The sequence below is a fragment of the Pleurodeles waltl genome, chromosome 5 (assembly GCF_031143425.1).
Source record: "Pleurodeles waltl isolate 20211129_DDA chromosome 5, aPleWal1.hap1.20221129, whole genome shotgun sequence".
Taxonomy (NCBI): Eukaryota; Metazoa; Chordata; class Amphibia; order Caudata; family Salamandridae; genus Pleurodeles; species Pleurodeles waltl.
In genome coordinates, this window is record NC_090444.1 from 60737959 (window position 1) to 60756248 (window position 18290).

General features: G+C 48.0%; 1 protein-coding gene across 2 annotated transcripts in view; it reads right to left on the bottom strand.

Annotated features, from left to right (window-relative positions):
- Positions 1–18290, bottom strand: part of GCKR (glucokinase regulator) — a 660332-nt gene that overhangs the window by 82193 nt on the left and 559849 nt on the right. For both annotated transcript variants that reach the window (XM_069233566.1, XM_069233565.1), the window contains 2 exons: positions 18081–18236; positions 1476–1544 (listed from right to left, as the gene is read on the bottom strand). In XM_069233566.1, the coding sequence (XP_069089667.1) occupies positions 1476–1544; positions 18081–18152 (141 nt within the window). In that variant the 5' untranslated portion in view covers positions 18153–18236. The remainder of the gene's footprint in view (positions 1–1475; positions 1545–18080; positions 18237–18290) is intronic.

The window sequence follows — 18290 nt, forward strand, 5'->3', positions numbered from 1 at the left end:
GACGCCCACTGAATCATTATATGAATCTGGGGACCCCCACTGAGTCATTACTAGAAGTCGGGGACCCCGGCCTAAACATTGTCGATGATTTGAACCTCAAAACAATACAGAAAAAATACAGAAACAAACATTCATCAAACACATACACAATTAACACATTGTACTTCATTTGCAAAGAAATGTAAATACAAAATAATATATATTTTTATTTTAATAGGAAGGTTGGAACTTTTCTAAATTCAATTGAAGCCACACATCGTCCAAACTATATTCTGTTTGATGCACACGCACTGCTCCCATGAATCAATTTGAGGATAATAATAAAATTTTCAGCCTCCAATTTAAAATTCTTTAATATTTACAGAACATTTTAAAATGTTCAATTTTACATCTAGCCACTTTACATATATACACTTTTTAATGTATTAACAATATTTAATTTTCTAAGCAGTCACAGACCCCCTGAGAAGGCTTTGCAAAGTCCCCGGACCACAGGCTGGGAACCACTGATCTAGTCTGTCCCTGTGTTATCCCAGCATGCCTTCCCGCTGGGAAACTCTCTGCCCCCCTATTGTAATGTATTATTAACTCTATCTCCCTTCCTCTGCCCCTCACTCCTCAACGCTTCTCCATGGTTTATCTTTATTCGTCCATGGTCTTCCCATGTCACCACTAATGCCACTTTTTATTTTTCCCTTATCAATAACCAGATGCCCAGGCCTGGTCTAACCTAGATGCCCCTCTCCTGCCTCAGCCAAGCAGTCAGTGCACCTTCTTCAGCCCCCGGGCTGTGCAGGACTGGGTATATCTCCTCTCTGGTTGTCCTCTTGGTTCTCATTTACTCATGTGTTATTAAATATTCTTTCATTCCAGCCACGCCTTATGTGCTTTATGGCCGTACCTCTCCGCCGGAAACATCCTGAACAACTACTTGCCTAAACCACTACTGCTAAACAACTAAAAACTCTCTACAACGAAGTACTGAACAACTACTGTCCAAACAACCATTTTGCCTGAATAACGATTGCCTGAACAATGAATTTTAAGGTAAGTTTTTTTTTTTTCCAATGGTTTATTATTTGTTTAGAATTTATATATATATATATATATATATGTATATATATATATATATATATATATATATATATATATATAAATTCTAAACAACTAATAAACCTTTAGAATTGAGATATATATTTATATATATTCAATAAAAACTAAAAAAAACTAAAAAACGTCCCTTAAAATTCGTTGTTCAGGCAAAATCGTTGTTTAGACAGTAGTTGTTCAGTACCTCGTTGTAGAGACTTTTTAGTTGTTTAGCAGTAGTGGTTTAGGCAAGTAGCTGTTTGGGCCCTAGTTGTTCCATCACATATTCCCTCTCCGCTGCATTGAATTATAGGATGGAACTTTGGGAACTTCTTACTGTTTTCCTTTGTTAATTCGAAGGCAGTGAGATGTTAGTTATACGGTACCTTTAAAACCTCTTGCACCTTCTTTGCGATGTCGAAGACAGTCCGTAGAACTGTTTCGCTGTACAACCTCTGAAAGAAAGGAAGACAACTGAGTCCTGGTAGTAAGAGTCTCTCACCCGGGGGTGATGTCACGGCAGCATTGCACATACACTGTAAAGACGAGGATACCCTCCCCCCAACACAACCCCAAAGCGATGAACTGTCCACCAAAGACCCATGCTCTGTATTCTGTGCTGAAGGGCCTAGCTGCGTGCTGGCAATCCAGGGCTCAGAGAAAGTACCCCCTTGTGGGAAGTCACATCGCTACGTCAGAAGAGTGTTCGCTCCAGCACGCCTTGCAGCGGTGGTTTGTCGCCAGGTGAGTTGTGCGAATGTCTGTGTGTGTGTGTTTGCATGGGTTTACACCTCATAACACATGACAGCTAAACATCAAACGGGTGAGAATAAAACTAGAGAAGGGACTGTAAATCCCTGAAAAGGATCCCTAAAGTTCTCAAGATTGTACTGTCTAACATTAAACCAAACACCCTTTGGCAAAGCTAATAGTCTTACCCATGGAAACTCATTTGGCTTTGCCAATCTTTATTGTTCCCCATCTGGTGTGCGTGTGTGTACGCGCACACGCAGCAGTCACCATGAAATGATTTTCCTTTGAAAGAAAAGAATGATAATTTCAAGATGACCAGCGTCTTATCTTGTGTGGATGTTCTCATGGTTTCTTATAAATTATGCTTAAAGTAGAATCGTTAAAAGATGGCCACCGTGCATCATTTCATCACTAATGGTGTGGGGTAGTAGGAGCTGAAGGTAAGGCTGGGTCAGTCTTTTTTCAGTGGTATTAGTAAGATCACTTTGGATCCTCTGGTGGGGAAGTCATAGATGGAAAAATGTCCAAACTAAGGGGTGCTGTGTTATCCTACAGGGGGAAGGGGGATTTCCCTTACGGACTAGGTGGTCTCACACACATAATAGTGTCTTGCTTCATCATATGACCACCTAGCCCCACCCAAGTAAGATGGTACTACTTGGGCGGACTCAACCTCTTGGTTAAAAGAACCAGAGGGAGTGCTGAAATTAAACTGACTGGATAGTTACATTGATCCAGAAGGGGTGAATAATAAAATTACCAAACATGTCACCAGTAGCTACTGCTAGTTTTAATAAATGTGCATGCTGGTAAGACTAAAACCAAGGGGGAAAGGCTCGTTGGAGAGTAATGTCTCTTGGAGTCTAAAAAGAAAAATGGATGACCAACATGTTTCTGCCCTCACTAGGTGCTGGTAGGTCAGGGGCATTCCTCAGGGTCGGAGCACACGCAGTAAGTGGGGTGCTCAAATGTGAAAAATGTGTATGGTCTACCTGAACGGGTAGTTCACGGTGGGGTAGGCCTGTAGTAGATATAAATAAATAAATAAATAAGCCACTATTTATTCAGAATATATTCAGAGTGAAAGAACCGTGGCAAACCACTGCAAAGCACACAGCAATATGTGAACAAATGTGAAGGGCACTCACACACACATGCAAAAGTGACTTACCCCGAGGTAGGGGGCAATCTGCCTCTGGTCTGGCTAGTGCCGGGGAGGGGTTTTCCCTTGTAGTCACACTCTGGGGAGATGGCGGTTTTTAGCAAGGATACAGGTGGAGGGTTATGAAATGAAGAAAGGATGCACAAGACTTAAGGGAAAAAGTATAGGATGCGCCGCCTATACGTGGATCATTTTGAGAAAGAAATGGTTCTCACTGAAGAGAATCCGTACTTCAACCATATCAGGCTATGGAAAAGATACATCGATGACATCCTGATAATCTGGAGAGGCACAAGGGAAGAAGCAACCACCTTCATCACTTGGTTAAACACCCTGAACCCCTTTCTAAGATTTACGGCCACGCTGGGTGACCCAGCGGTCTCCTTCCTTGACCTAGTAATATCTGAAAGAAATGGCTCCTTGGTAACAGAAGTATTTTATAAACCTACTGACCGAAACACTCTCCTCCAGTTCCAGAGCTTCCACCCACGCTCCCTCAGGGAAAACCTCCCAGTGGGTCAGTATCTCCGCCTTCGGCGGAATTGTACCAAACTAACGGACTACAAGAAGCATGCTCAGCAGCTCACTAACAAACTTCGAGCAAGAGGATACCCAGACCATCTACTGAGGAGAGCTGACAAACGTGCTCGTGTGAGCCCTAGGGAAACTTTACTACATCCTAGCAGCAGAACCAATAAGAGAGACTCATTGATCTGTGTGACTACATTCAACCCAGCGTCCAATATGATCAAGAAGATACTCAATGAAGACTGGAAGATCCTCACGTCTGGGGTCTTCCTTTTCAGATCCCAATGAATGCTTATAAAAAAGCAAAAAGTATTAGGGATATGATTGTACATACCCGCCCACGTGTCAACCTTACCTCAAACAAACAAAGGACACTCTGGGACCTGCCTCCCGCTAAAGGTCACTTTCCGTGCGGCAGCTGCAGTGTCTGCGCATTTACTAAAAAAACCCTTACACTTGATCTGGGACTACGGACACCCTGGGAACTTAGACAACTAACGAACTGCAACAGCAAAAACGTGGTGTATATGATCACATGCCCCTGTGATAAAAGATACATTGGGATGACAACAAGAAGAGTGGGTACACGCATCTGCGAGCATAGGAGCACCATCCGTTGCAAGAGAGATGCCACAAGACTCACCGAGCATTATATTTCCAGCAGTCACCACCCTGACCACATGCAATGGGTGGTGTTGGACCAACTAAAACCGATAACTACTAATGCCACACAAAAACTTTTATTATATGAACAAAGGTGGATATGGAGGTTGCAAACGGACATTAGAGGACTGAACGACAATAAACAGTGGTCAGCTTTAAGATGATGATAAAATACCTGGGTGACCCCTTTCCCATATGAGATTCCTCCTACGGCCCCTTTAATGCCCCACCGGGGGATCCACTACCCATCCCCCGCACTGCTATCTTTGACCAGGGTAGCATCCCTACTTTTCAGAGTAATTTCCCCTAATGTCCCCTACCCCTGCAATCGTAGCTATTGTCCTTCCCCTCCCATACCCTTTCGTTTTTTTTTTTATCTATATCCTCATTTTTATCTAGACATACGTCTTCATTCTCCTCTTCCTCTGTCTTTTTGTTCTTTCTTTCTTCTTTCTTCCAACTTTCCCCACCCCCCACAGTGACTGTGCCCCCCTCGGCTTTATCGCAGCTCTGCTTCTTCCTTTGTCCCGTACCTGCCCCCATCCTTGCTCTTCTTTTCTCTTCTGGCCCTCACCCGTTTCCCCGCTTCCCCTGCCCTGCCCTTTCCTTCTGTTTCCTCTTGTTTTCTCCCCCCCCTCCCTTTTTTCTCCCTCTCTCAGTCACTAGTCCCCCCTCTTTCCCCGCTCTGTCCTTGCAGCCAGTTCCCCCTATTTTTCTCCCCCCCTTTTTCCCTTTTCCCAACCATCAGTTCCTTTTCCTCTTTTTCTCTCTTGAATGGGCCTGTGCAGGCCCTCTACCTTTCTTCTTTCCTCCTTTTCCTCTCCCCTCTTTTCTTCTCCCTGCTCTCTTCTTTCTCTTTTTCTTTTCTCTCTCTTTTCTCGTTTTCTCTTTTCTATCTTGCGTTTCGCTGTTTGCTCGCTCCCTTGGTCTCTTTCCCGGTCCACCACTTTCCTCTCCCTTTCCCCCCCCCTTCATTCCTCACCCCTTTCTTTTCTCTCCCCTTTTCCTCTGTTTTTTTTAAAATAAACCCCCCCTCACTCAGCCGTCCGAGCCGGACGACTTTCCTCTGCACTACGGGACTCCATTTCCCAGAGTCCCGAGTGCACATTGGACGCGCCGCGCTTACCGCGACGCGTCATCACAGGGCGCTCCCCGCGCGCGCGATCTGCACCGCGGTGGAAGGGCCCTGCTTCAGTACTTCGATTTCTGGCACAATCAACGCCGCTGCCTCGACATCACAGAGGTCCCGCGGGTTGAGCATCAACCGGCAGCCTTCCACGAGCAGTGGGGGCATTCAAGCATGTTATACCGGCGCAACCCCCGAGGGGGTGCGGCCGGAGTCGGGGCGTGGCTTTCTATCTAGGACGACCGATACATCTGACATTTCCCTAATTGGATTCCGCCCCGAGCTTTTTGCCAATTGGCTTTTGGTCCACATAAATTCCAGACCAACCATGCAGTCAGTACCAGAGCGGCCTGGCTCCAGCACGTAGGTACCTCCCCCTGGTATTCCCTTTGGAGTGGTAAGTGTGGCCCCTCTGGGGCTCTTTTCCTGTTTTAATCCCTGTCTCCACTCCCTGCTCTAGCCTTCAGCTCCCCCCCTCACTTTCCTCTTTTTCGTTTTCTTTTTCTTTCTCTTTTCCTTTTTTAATTTGCCTCCTTCCTGTTCTTCTCTTTTTCTTCTCTCTCCCTGTTCTCCTTTCCATTGTTCTAAGCTTGGTTGCCCTGCTTGTCTGCTCGCTCTACCCCCTTACTTTTTTCCTTTAGGTCCTATACATCCCTACTTTATTTCCTGATCCCCCACTTTTTTCCTTGCTAAACCCTCTATCTCCTCAGAGTGTGACTACAAGGGAAAACCCCTCCCCGGCACTAGCCAGACCAGAGGCAGATTGCCCCCTACCTCGGGGTAAGTCACTTTTGCATGTGTGTGTGAGTGCCCTTCACATTTGTTCACATATTGCTGTGTGCTTTGCAGTGGTTTGCCACGGTTCTTTCACTCTCAATATATTCTGAATAAATAGTGGCTTATTTATTTATTTATTTATATCTACTACAGGCCTACCCCACCGTGAACTACCCGTTCAGGTAGACCATACACATTTTTCACATTTGAGCACCCCACTTACTGCGTGTGCTCCGACCCTGAGGAATGCCCCTGACCTACCAGCACCTAGTGAGGGCAGAAACATGTTGGTCATCCATTTTTCTTTTTAGACTCCAAGAGACATTACTCTCCAACGAGCCTTTCCCCCTTGGTTTTAGTCTTACCAGCATGCACATTTATTAAAACTAGCAGTAGCTACTGGTGACATGTTTGGTAATTTTATTATTCACCCCTTCTGGATCAATGTAACTATCCAGTCAGTTTAATTTCAGCACTCCCTCTGGTTCTTTTAACCAAGAGGTTGAGTCCGCCCAAGTAGTACCATCTTACTTGGGTGGGGCTAGGTGGTCATATGATGAAGCAAGACACTATTATGTGTGTGAGACCACCTAGTCCGCAAGGGAAATCCCCCTTCCCCCTGTAGGATAACACAGCACCCCTTAGTTTGGACATTTTTCCATCTATGACTTCCCCACCAGAGGATCCAAAGTGATCTTACTAATACCACTGAAAAAAGACTGACCCAGCCTTACCTTCAGCTCCTACTACCCCACACCATTAGTGATGATATGATTTCTTGAGGGAGGCGGTGTGGGCTAGCAACACTCCCAGTGCTCTCCTTTTGTGTACACACCGTGCATCATTCACACCGTTGGCAGTCATTTTTAAATGTTTTTTTTTAAGCTTTAAGAAAATGAATTCAGAGATCGCTGTCATCATACCTGAGAACAGCAGCCCACTCTGGATAACTTTTCCTACAGCATAAAAAAAAAACATTCAAAGATGGCCACCATGCAAGCATGGATACACACTCACACATGATACCTCACCAGACTTGGATACATTTTTCTTGCATGCTATGGCAACTGACTACTCCCAAGGACTTGTGTGTCTTTGCTCCTGATAGATGATATAGTTGTATGTATATGTGGGGAATTCTGTGCATGTCTTGACACTGCTTGGTGGTTCAGTGTTACTATCAGTTGAGCTCAGTTTCCTTTGATTGTATGGTACTGGTGGGAGGTGCAGCAGCCGCTATACCACAGCCCCCTACTCCATTGCCATACTCACCCTCTAAGCCTATTTTAGATGCAATGGGTCTGTTTGCTGACAGATAGTGCAATGCACTGTAGGCGATTCCCACCAAAGATGAATGGCTTCAGGTTGTATGTCAGACTATTGTACACAGATATATCTTCTGATATAAATACAGTGTGCTACATATCCTTTAGGGAAACATTGACCCTTTTGGTGTAGATTTTCTATTATTAACTCCAACAGGGTGATATGTTTTGAAAATGCTATTTAGAATATGATAGTTATGTCAAAAAGGTATTCTGACAACAAACTAGTGGAGTCACACTGTGGTTTCAAGAGCTTCAGGGCTCCACTGCACAAACTGGTGCATGAACTGCACATGCTGTTATTTTTTTTACATCATTTGGTAAACTCACGGGGCAGATTTTAGTGGCTGAATCAGGTAAAAACATGACTTTAAACCTCGCACTTCTTGTGTGACTGCGACCACATAGGGCTGGGGCTGAAAGGAGTGGCCGACAGGAGCTCTTGTGAGAAGATGCGAGAGATTTGATTGAGTTGTTAACATTTCTCAGCAAAGACAGAGAGACAGATGTCACTTTTGATGGACGACTCCATCCACCATCAAGGAATCTGGTACTGCATTTCATCACTGCTTAACTGTGGGCAAAAACGCTTCACAAGGAGGAGTTTCAAAGAAAAAACACAATGAGCTGAATTTGATATTTGTTGATAGTGCATGTGAGACTACTGAAATGACACATTAATTAAAAAGCATTTTTAATGTGTACTGAAAACCACGGGAGGCATGGGTGCTAGAGGGTTGTGTGGGACATAACACAAGGACATTGGCATCTTCAAGGGGATGGAGAAGGGTAACTATAGCAACACAAAAAGATGATCCACAGAGTGCTGAACATTGTCAAATAGTGATCCCCAGTCACAGATCTGGGTTTAATGCACAGTTTTTTTGTTCACCACACCACCCCAGTTTGGACCCAGCCATATGCAAATCAGTCTTGACCCTGTTCCTCATGGGAACAGTCCAGTCCGAAATGCCAAGCCATGTCCTCCCTGGAGCAGAAACAAGCATCTTGGGGCCAGTTTCAGGGTATCACCCTTCATCAGTCAGGCTAGCCTGAATTCAGTGGCGCAGTGAGCCTGGACCCACATCTGGGCATACCCTTCCCACTTAGTGCAACTACAGCAACACAAAAAGGGTTGTATGACGGAACAACACATGCACTTTCCACCCATGCCTTTAAAACGTGATAAGTACAACGGCTGGTCATTACCACGCATGCACTTACCACACAATGTTTTTACCACACATATGCTTTTACCATGCATGTCTTTACCATGAAAATTTCGTAGTAAAGGCATGGTTGGTAAAGGCATATGCGTTGTAAAAAGTAGCAGTAAGTATAACATGCATAATATGTATATATATATATATATATATATATATATATATCTACACACACACACACACACCTTTCCACCTAAAAACCCTACAACCCTAAAAATTACCTTACCACCCCAAAACTCATACCCCCATAAAACCTAATCACTTCCTACCACCCCAAAACACATGCTCACCCTAAACCCTAAAAATGTCCTTACCGCCCCAAATCCCATCCCCACCCTAAAACCTAAAAATGCCATTAGCATCCCAAATCTCAAACCCACCCTAAAATCTAAAAAGGTCCTTACCACCCCAAATCCCATATCCACCCTAAAACCTCAAAATGCCCTTAACACCCAAAAACCCATACCCACCCTAAAACCTAAAAATGCCCTTACCACCCCATAACCCATACCTACTATAAAACTCTAATAATGCCCTTACCACCCCAAAGCCCCTACCCACCCTAAAAATGCCCTTACCACCCCAGAACCCATACCCACCCTTAAACCTAAGAATGTCCTTACCACCCTAAATCCCATACCCACCCTAAAACCTAAAATTGCCTATTCCACCCAAAAACCCATACCCAACCTAAAACATAAAAATGCCCTTACCACCCTAAATCCCATACCCACCCTAAAACCTAAAATTGCCCTTACCACCCCAAAACCCATACCCACCCTAAAACCTAAAAATGCCCCTACCACCCAAAAACCCATACCCACCCTAAAATCTAAAAAGGCCCCTACCACCTGAAAATCCATACCCACTCTAAAACCTAAAAATGCCCTTACCAACCAAAAACCCATACCCACCCTAAAATCTAAAAAGGCCCCTACCACCTGAAAATCCATACCCACTCTAAAACCTAAAAATGCCCTTACCAACCAAAAACCCATACCCACCCTAAAACCTAAAAATGCATTTACCACCAATAACCATTACCCAACCTAAACACCACGGAGCATATTTATGAGCCATTAGCGCCACAGAAGCATCACTTTTCGTGACGCTCCGGTTGCGCAATGCCCTGCGCCGTATCTACAAGGTGGCATTAAGCCACATTTTGTGGCTTAACGCCACCTTGTTAATATGGCCCCTTCACACGCAGCCCTTTGCGAGGAAGGAGCGTGCAATGGGTGTTGCTGTGGGCGTTACACAGCAACACCTATTGCATTTTGACGCTGTCTCAGATTTACGAGTTTTCGTAAACCTGAGGTAGCGACAAAATCTAACGCCACCCCAGGGGTGACGTTATCAAGGTGCAACGAGGTGGAATACTTCTATTCCTCCTCGTTTTTTGCTTTTTCTATGTGTGCTGCATTCTGCTGCACACAGAGAAAGAGCAAAATGACAGACATAATTGTTTATCTGCGGGAAGGTGTCCCTTCCTGCACATAAACAATCATTTCAAGATGACGCTTTGGCACTTCTGCGTGTGCTGCATTCTGCAGCACGCACAGAAGTGCCAAATCGCCATTAGTGATTGTTTATGTGCAGGAAGGGACACCTTCCCACACATAAACAATCACACCCCTCAACACAGACATCCTTGCACAAAGGTGCAAGGATGCATTCGTGGGCGCTGGCAGCTCAATTTAGCGCCAGCGCAGGGGACAACACAGGGGTGCGCCCTATTCAATTAAATACGGTGCATCCCTGAGTTGTGAAAATGAGGGAGTGCGGCGCTGCCAATTTTGGTGCAGCGTCGTGCTCCATCGTATTTTGTTAAATATGGGCCCATGTATATATATATATATATCTCACTTGACCCACTTAATACTTACCTGTACTTACCTTTAAAACCTTTACCACGCATACACCTTTACCATTCATGCCTCTTCAACGAAATTCGTTGTAAAGGCATGCGTGGTAAAGGTATATTCGTGGTAAATGCACGCGTGGTAAAGCCATGCGTGGTAAAGGTATATTCGTGGTAAATGCATGCGTGGTAAACACATATGCGTGGTAAATGCATTGCGTTGTAAGTGATGTTTCCCCGACAAAAAGATGAGGGACAGAGTGCCGAACATTGTCAAACATTCACCGCCAGTCACAGAACTGGCTTTAATCCATAATCCTTTTTCTCACCAGGTGTTGACATCGGTCAGCATTCTGTCCATCATCTGTTCTAATTGCATTTGGGCCTGGACTAGAGAAAATCCAGTGAACCCCAGGCTGTTTGGTCACTCAGAGAAAATCCAATGAACCCCAGACTATTTGGTCACTCAGAGAAAATCCAGTGAACCCCAGGTGTTTTGTCACTCAGAGAAAATCCAGTGAACCCCAGCTGTTTGGTCACTCAGAGAAAATCCAGTGAACCCCAGACTGTTTGGTAACTCAGAGATAATCCAATGAACCCCAGGTGTTTTGTCACTCAGAGAAAATCCAGTGAACCCCAGGCTGTTTGGTCACTCAGAGAAAATCCGGTGAACCCCAGGTGTTTTGTCACTCAGAGAAAATCCAGTGAACCCCAGGCTGTTTGGTCACTCAGAGAAAATCCAGTGAACCCCGGGCTGTTTGGTCACTCAGAGAAAATCCAGTGAATCCCAGGCTGTTTGGTCACTCAGAGAAAATCCAGTGAATCCCAGGCTGTTTGGTCACTCAGAGAAAATCCAGTGAACCCTAGGCTGAGAAAATCCAGTGAACCCCAGGCTGTTTGGTCACTCAGAGAAAACCCGAGCACCTGCAGAGTATGTCAGGAACAGCCCTGAGTGCAGCAAACCCATGTGCGATTAAACTGCCCCTTGCAAGTCCTACCTCGCTGGAATCTCTGGAGGGAGTACCTGGAGGATGTGTTACCCTCCAGGTACCACCCACCTGGAGCAGCCCCTCGGACGCAGCCCAGGCCCAGCCATACACAATGAGTTACTTGCTTGAGTTAATTGGGTATTTTCAGCATTGCCGTCGGACATGCAGTGCTTAGGGCCCAGTGTGTAGCCACAGAGGCGCCGCAAGAATAAATAATGTTTGTGTAATTACAAAAACTGCGACAGACCCTAACCTGCCAGAGGAGGAAACACACAGCAAAGTAACTTCTAATATCACTGAATAAACAGTTCTGATAGTTTAATAATCCGGTAAGAAAACTCTGCCCGAATTAAATGTTCGTATTTTTTTTAATAAATGGCAATAATTGATCATGAAGTGGTATGTTTTCTCACCAGCCTTATCCTGACACAAAATGAAAAATATAGCTCCAATTCGTCCAAAAATACTTACAGTCTGCGCAGGCCTGGAAACGGGACTCCCCCAGGACAGTTCCAGGATAGTGACGCGAAGGCGACTGCAAGCCAAGTGTGGGCTCTGAAGCTCCTCGAAGGCTGAAACAGCCCTGAGATGAAGAAGACAGAGAGGGGAACTGGGGCGCCGAGTACCCCACTTGGTTGTCATACTCGGGAGTCTTAACAAGGGTTATCCTTTGTAGAGCCACAGTGCAGGCCATGTGCGGTGGATTCCTTAATCTCGCTAGGCGCTATACTTAGAGCACTCCCCTACAGACATGTGAAGGGTCAGGTTCACTGGCATTGTAAGTAAAGCGCTAACATCACTACAGGGCAGAGGCTCGGTGCGCCTGGATTCATCGGATGCAGGGCCGGCTTTAGCGCTGGTGGCGCCCGGTGCGACAGTCTTTTTGTCGCCCCCCACCCCATGACCTCCTCCTTTGATTCCCTCGCTACCACCCGGTAAATGTGCCCATCCTCTCTCCATAGCGCCTCTCTCACAGACATTTCATTTGTTTTAAAGCGCTCGTAAGGGGCGGCTTTACCAGTCCCCTCAGCTATCCACACAAAATACAGATCAGTTCTTTGCATCAGGCACATTAACCCTCCGCGCTACTTTATGGCGTCAAAACTGCCGCTAGACAAAACTCTGATCTCTCTCTGTAGCGGGAACATTGATCACAAGAGTTATCTTGACATTTTCAGTGCTTCCTGAAGGCTGGACGCACAGGAACATTTTCTGCAGCTGCTGTTAAAGCGCAAGCTTCATAAATTATTCCTAAACTCAGCGCCCCCCTGAGGTCAGCGACCCCTCCTCCCCCCCAATCTAGGTCAGCACCCGGTGCGGTCGCACCGGTCGCACCGCCCTAAAGCCGGCCCTCGGTAGATGGCTCGTTAGAGGGAAAACACTAGAGACAAACTAGTAATATTCACTTTATTCCTTAATAGAAACAATATAAAAGCGCCTCTTCTCGCCTCCTTCTGTGTGATTCTGTTAACTACGTGTTCATATGACAAAAGATTTGCAAAATCATCCTTCTTGCGCGCGGGTGCACAGTGTGCTGCGGCGAACAACCGCTCACAACACCATTTCGTTCATAAAACTTTATCATGTCACTGAACACACAGGCCACGGTCATCGCTGGACCCCAACTGTGCTACAGGCCACACACAGGCCACGGTCATCTCTGGACCCCAACTGTGCTACAGGCCACTGGACACACAGGGCACGGTCATCGCTGGACCCCAACTGTGCTACAGGCCACTGGACACACAGGGCACGGTCATCGCTGGACCCCAACTGTGCTACAGGCCACACACAGGCCACGGTCATCTCTGGACCCCAACTGTGCTACAGGCCACTGGACACACAGGGCACGGTCATCGCTGGACCCCAACTGTGCTACAGGCCACTGGACACACAGGGCACGGTCATCGCTGGACCCCAACTGTGCTACAGGCCACTGGACACAAGGCCACGGTTATCGCTGGACCCCAACTGTGCTACAGGCCACTGGACACACAGGGCACGGTCATCGCTGGACCCAAACTGTGCTACAGGCCACTGGACACACAGGGCACGGTCATCGCTGGACCCCAACTGTGCTACAGGCCACTGGACACACAGGGCACGGTCATCGCTGGACCCCAACTGTGCTACAGGCCACTGGACACACAGGGCACGGTCATCGCTGGACCCCAACTGTGCTACAGGCCACACACAGGCCACGGTCATCTCTGGACCCCAACTGTGCTACAGGCCACTGGACACACAGGGCACGGTCATCGCTGGACCCCAACTGTGCTACAGGCCACTGGACACACAGGGCACGGTCATCGCTGGACCCCAACTGTGCTACAGGCCACTGGACACAAGGCCACGGTTATCGCTGGACCCCAACTGTGCTACAGGCCACTGGACACACAGGGCACGGTCATCGCTGGACCCAAACTGTGCTACAGGCCACTGGACACACAGGGCACGGTCATCGCTGGACCCCAACTGTGCTACAGGCCACTGGACACACAGGGCACGGTCATCGCTGGACCCCAACTGTGCTACAGGCCACTGGACACAAGGCCACGGTTATCGCTGGACCCCAACTGTGCTACAGGCCACTGGACACACAGGGCACGGTCATCGCTGGACCCAAACTGTGCTACAGGCCACTGGACACACAGGGCACGGTCATCGCTGGACCCCAACTGTGCTACAGGCCTGTGCTACAGGCCACTGGATACACAGGCCACGGTCATCTCTGGACCCCAACTGTGCTACAGGCCACTGGACACACAGACCACAGCCATCGTCACTGAACACACAGGCCATGGTCATCGCCACTGGACACACAGGCCACAGCCATCGCCACTGAACACACAGGCCACGGTCATCGCCACTGAACACACAGGCCACGGTCATCTCTGGACCCCAACTGTGCTACAGGCCACTGGACACACAGGGCACGGTCATCGCTGGACCCCAACTGCGCTACAGGCCACTGGACACACAGGCCACGGTCATGTCTGGACCCCAACTGCGCTACAGGCCACTGGACACACAGGCCACGGTCATCGCTGGACCCCAACTGCGCTACAGGCCACTGGAAACACAGGCCACGGTCATCGCTGGACCCCAACTGCGCTACAGGCCACTGAACACACAGGCCACGGTCATCTCTGGACCCCAACTGCGCTACAGGCCACTGGACACACAGGGCACGGTCATCGCTGTACCCCAACTGGGCTACAGGCCACTGAACACACAGGCCACGGTCATCGCTGGAGCCCAACTGTGCTACAGGCCACTGGACACAAAGGCCACGGTCATCGCTGGACCCCAACTGTGCTACAGGCCACTGAACACACAGGCCACAGTCATCTCTGGACCCCAACTGTGCTACAGGCCACTGGACACACAGGACACGGTCATCGCTGGACCTAAACTGTGTTACAGGCCACTGAACACACACGCCACGATCATCGCTGGACCCCAACTGTACTACAGGCCACTGGACACACAGGGCACGGTCATCTCTGGATCCCAACTGTGCTACAGGCCACTGGACACACAGGCCACGGTCATCGCTGGACCCCAGCTCTGCTACAGGTCACTGAACACACAGGCCACAGTCATCGCTGGACTGAACACACAGGCCACTGGACACACAGGCCACGGCCATTGCTGGACCCAAACTGTGCTACAGGCCACGTCATCGCTGGACCCAAACTGTGCTACAGGCCAGTGGACACACAGGCCACGGTCATCGCTGGACCCAAACTGTGCTACAGGTCACTGGACACACAGGGCACGGTCATCGCTGGACCCTAACTGTGTTTACAGATCTACAGTTCTGCTCCCATGTGGCCCCTTGATGTAAGTTCCATGTTTACGTCACTCTGAAGATCTGAGTACATGAGAGCTCCCCCGAGTGGTTTTCAAACAGTGATTTACAGCTTGGGAATGGGCTGAAGTGTCACAAGTGTGACAAACGTCCTGTCTGCCACCTTCCTGGTGCCTGATAGCCTATGGCGCTTGCATCACTGCAGGTGGGGTATCTGTGACGGTTTAATGGAGTGCTCCACCCACCAATCTCTAAATAAGGCCCCAAATTGCTAAATATTCCCAAGGGTTGGAAGGGGGAGAGGGTCAGATGTAGTTTGTGTACAGACTCTATCACGCCACTTCTCTTTTCAGACCTAGATATGAAACTATCCGAGGCGTCGATAAAGGTGTTGTCTCTAGGTTGGGAGGTGTGGAGGGTCACCTTTGAGTAGGTGTGTTGGCTACAGTGCACGAGCTGCTGATTGACCAGGAGAGGTTAGCTTTACTATCACAGTGGGTGGACGTGGACCCCTTCATGGTGCCCCCTAAAGTGAGATGGGGGATATGGTTTTTGTAAGGAGGAGGTTTGAGCTAAACAATCTGTGTGTGGTGGGTAGAACATCAGACAGTGTAGGACTATCAAGAGCCAGAGGCAGTCAGTGACTCAGGATTAGAGAGCCGGGTAGAAAAGAGGTTCTAGGAGAAGCCAAATGCAGACATTGTGCCAGGATGGATTGTGCAGATGGAAGAGGAGAAGCCATGGACCAAGCTTTGACGGACGCCGGAGGAAGGGGGTGGGAGCTGAAGTCAAGGAGCGCAGTGCGACCTCGCAGGTCGGTCAGGCCGGTAGGAAGGAGGCCAGGACGAAGGCAGAAGAGAGGGGTTGGGTCTAAGGGTTGGTGATGAGGTTATAGAGATGATGATGAGGGCTAATTTGGGTGAGTGCTTCCTACGGATCATGAATTGCAGTGGGACCTACAAGTTCTAGTGGGAAGCTTGAACACAATCCTCTCCGGGGACTTTGAAAACAAGAGGAAGAGGAATATATAGCAGACCCTGGATGTATTCAAAGACCTTAATGAAGCCTGTAGGGTATGTGAAGGGGGGTAGAGTCTTTCACAATAGTTGAAGCAGGATGTGAAAGACGCAGAGGCAGGAGGGAAGATGTATCGCACAGCTCGTCAGGAGGATAACTGCGCATGTGATGGAGCTCCAGCAGTATGAAGGCTGGTGGGGAAAGCTATCCTCTTAAGATGACAGGTATTAAGGGGATGGAGGGAGAGCAAGTGGAGCAGTGGGGACCACCTACTGCTGGTAACACTACTTGGAAAGAAGGTACCAAAGTGATTACCATGAGTAGGAAGCAAGTGATGGGTTTGGGAGGAGGGAGAAGTGATTGGCAGACTGGGATGCAGAAGCCGTTTAAGAAGTCTGTGTTGTGAGAGTAGGAGAGGAAGTAAAATGATTTAGCTGACGATGGGTGGGATTCAGAGTTCGAGACCTCATGTAGCATTGCAGTACACGTTCTTTCTTCCTGGATTAGCCAAAGGGATACAGGTAAAACTGGAGCTTGCGTACCTGATTGGACCAGAAAGCAGATAGAGCCCGGCCCTGAAAGCAGGCTTGAGAGAAGGCGATCATGGTTTGCTGAGGCTAATAAACAATGCTCCTGGTTCCAGTGAGAAATACTGATGCACTGAAATGATGGACTATTTCATTCTGCTCCAAGCCCAGCCAGTTTTGGAGAATCCTGAGTGCAAACGGCTCTTAATTAGGTATACAATTGCAGTGACCCATGGCTGAGAAGGGACATGGGATGGAGGGACGTATAGAAAGCATATGTTGCATTAGCCATCCACAGTCGATGGGCCTATTAAATGCTGTATGCAGTTGCTTCATCAGTGAGTCTACTTAGCGCAGAGAGGGAGTGGAGGACATTTTATAGGGACCGGTGAAGACATCAGTGCACATGTGCCCTTGCAGATAGGATAAGGAAAGGGGGAACTGCTTTAGAGAAGGCAATGGTGAAGACCATATGTATTAATACGCGATTAGAGGGCAAGGAGATGACTCTCACCTTAAAGTGACTTGACGTTAGTGAGGGAGCGGAGGCTGAGTGGACTACCATGTGAAGTGAGAGGTTCCGGTCCATAGGCCCGGCTTAGACCCTGGCGTAGGTATCACTCTGTTCGAAACATGACGGATATCCAATCCGCCGCATCACGATCTCCATAGGATATTATGGGATTGTAATACAGAGTACAGGATATCCATAATTCCCTCTGCCGGGATCTAACTCAGGCCTTATGTCTTACTGAGTTTCTGGCCAGAGACAACAGAAGTGTGCTCAGGTCTGAGGGTTAGGCTGCTCGGGGCTTCTCAGCCCAGGCGTAGTGGTTGTGGGAGAGTTTCAGCAGCTGGAAAACTGCAAAAATACCAGTTGGGAGAAAGGAAGCACAACGAGAGAGCTCATAGAGAGACATGTTGAATGAACAGAAGTAGACGTTGGGGAATTTGTGAGGGATTGTGGGTGAACACTATCCCATATTTTCCTAACCACCTTATTTTCCTACTCTTCACACCCCAGGGTCCATGCCTCCCTCATACATACACCCATGTTCTCAGCTATCCACCACCTCCCTCATTTGAGTTGTCTCCACCCTCCATCCTCCCGTCCTCTGCTGCCACCTTCTTCAAAGACACTGTGTACCCCCACCCTTGTGAGAACGGGGTTCTGGCGCAGTAGTGTGGGCTCCAGGACAGAGGCGCCGAGCCCCAGCATCACTAACCTTGTAATTCACCAGGGTTGGGTCCTCCTCCTGGAAGATTTCGGCATCGCAGTCTCTCAGCAGCTGTACCATCTGCACCGGGTCGACTCTGTCCAGGTCCTTGGTAATAGGGTTGGATTTTTCAGTGATGGGCAGGGAAGTTTCATATCCAGCTAGCTGAAAGGGAAATGTACAACGATGTCTGATGGGCCTGCTTGGAAGACCCTTTCA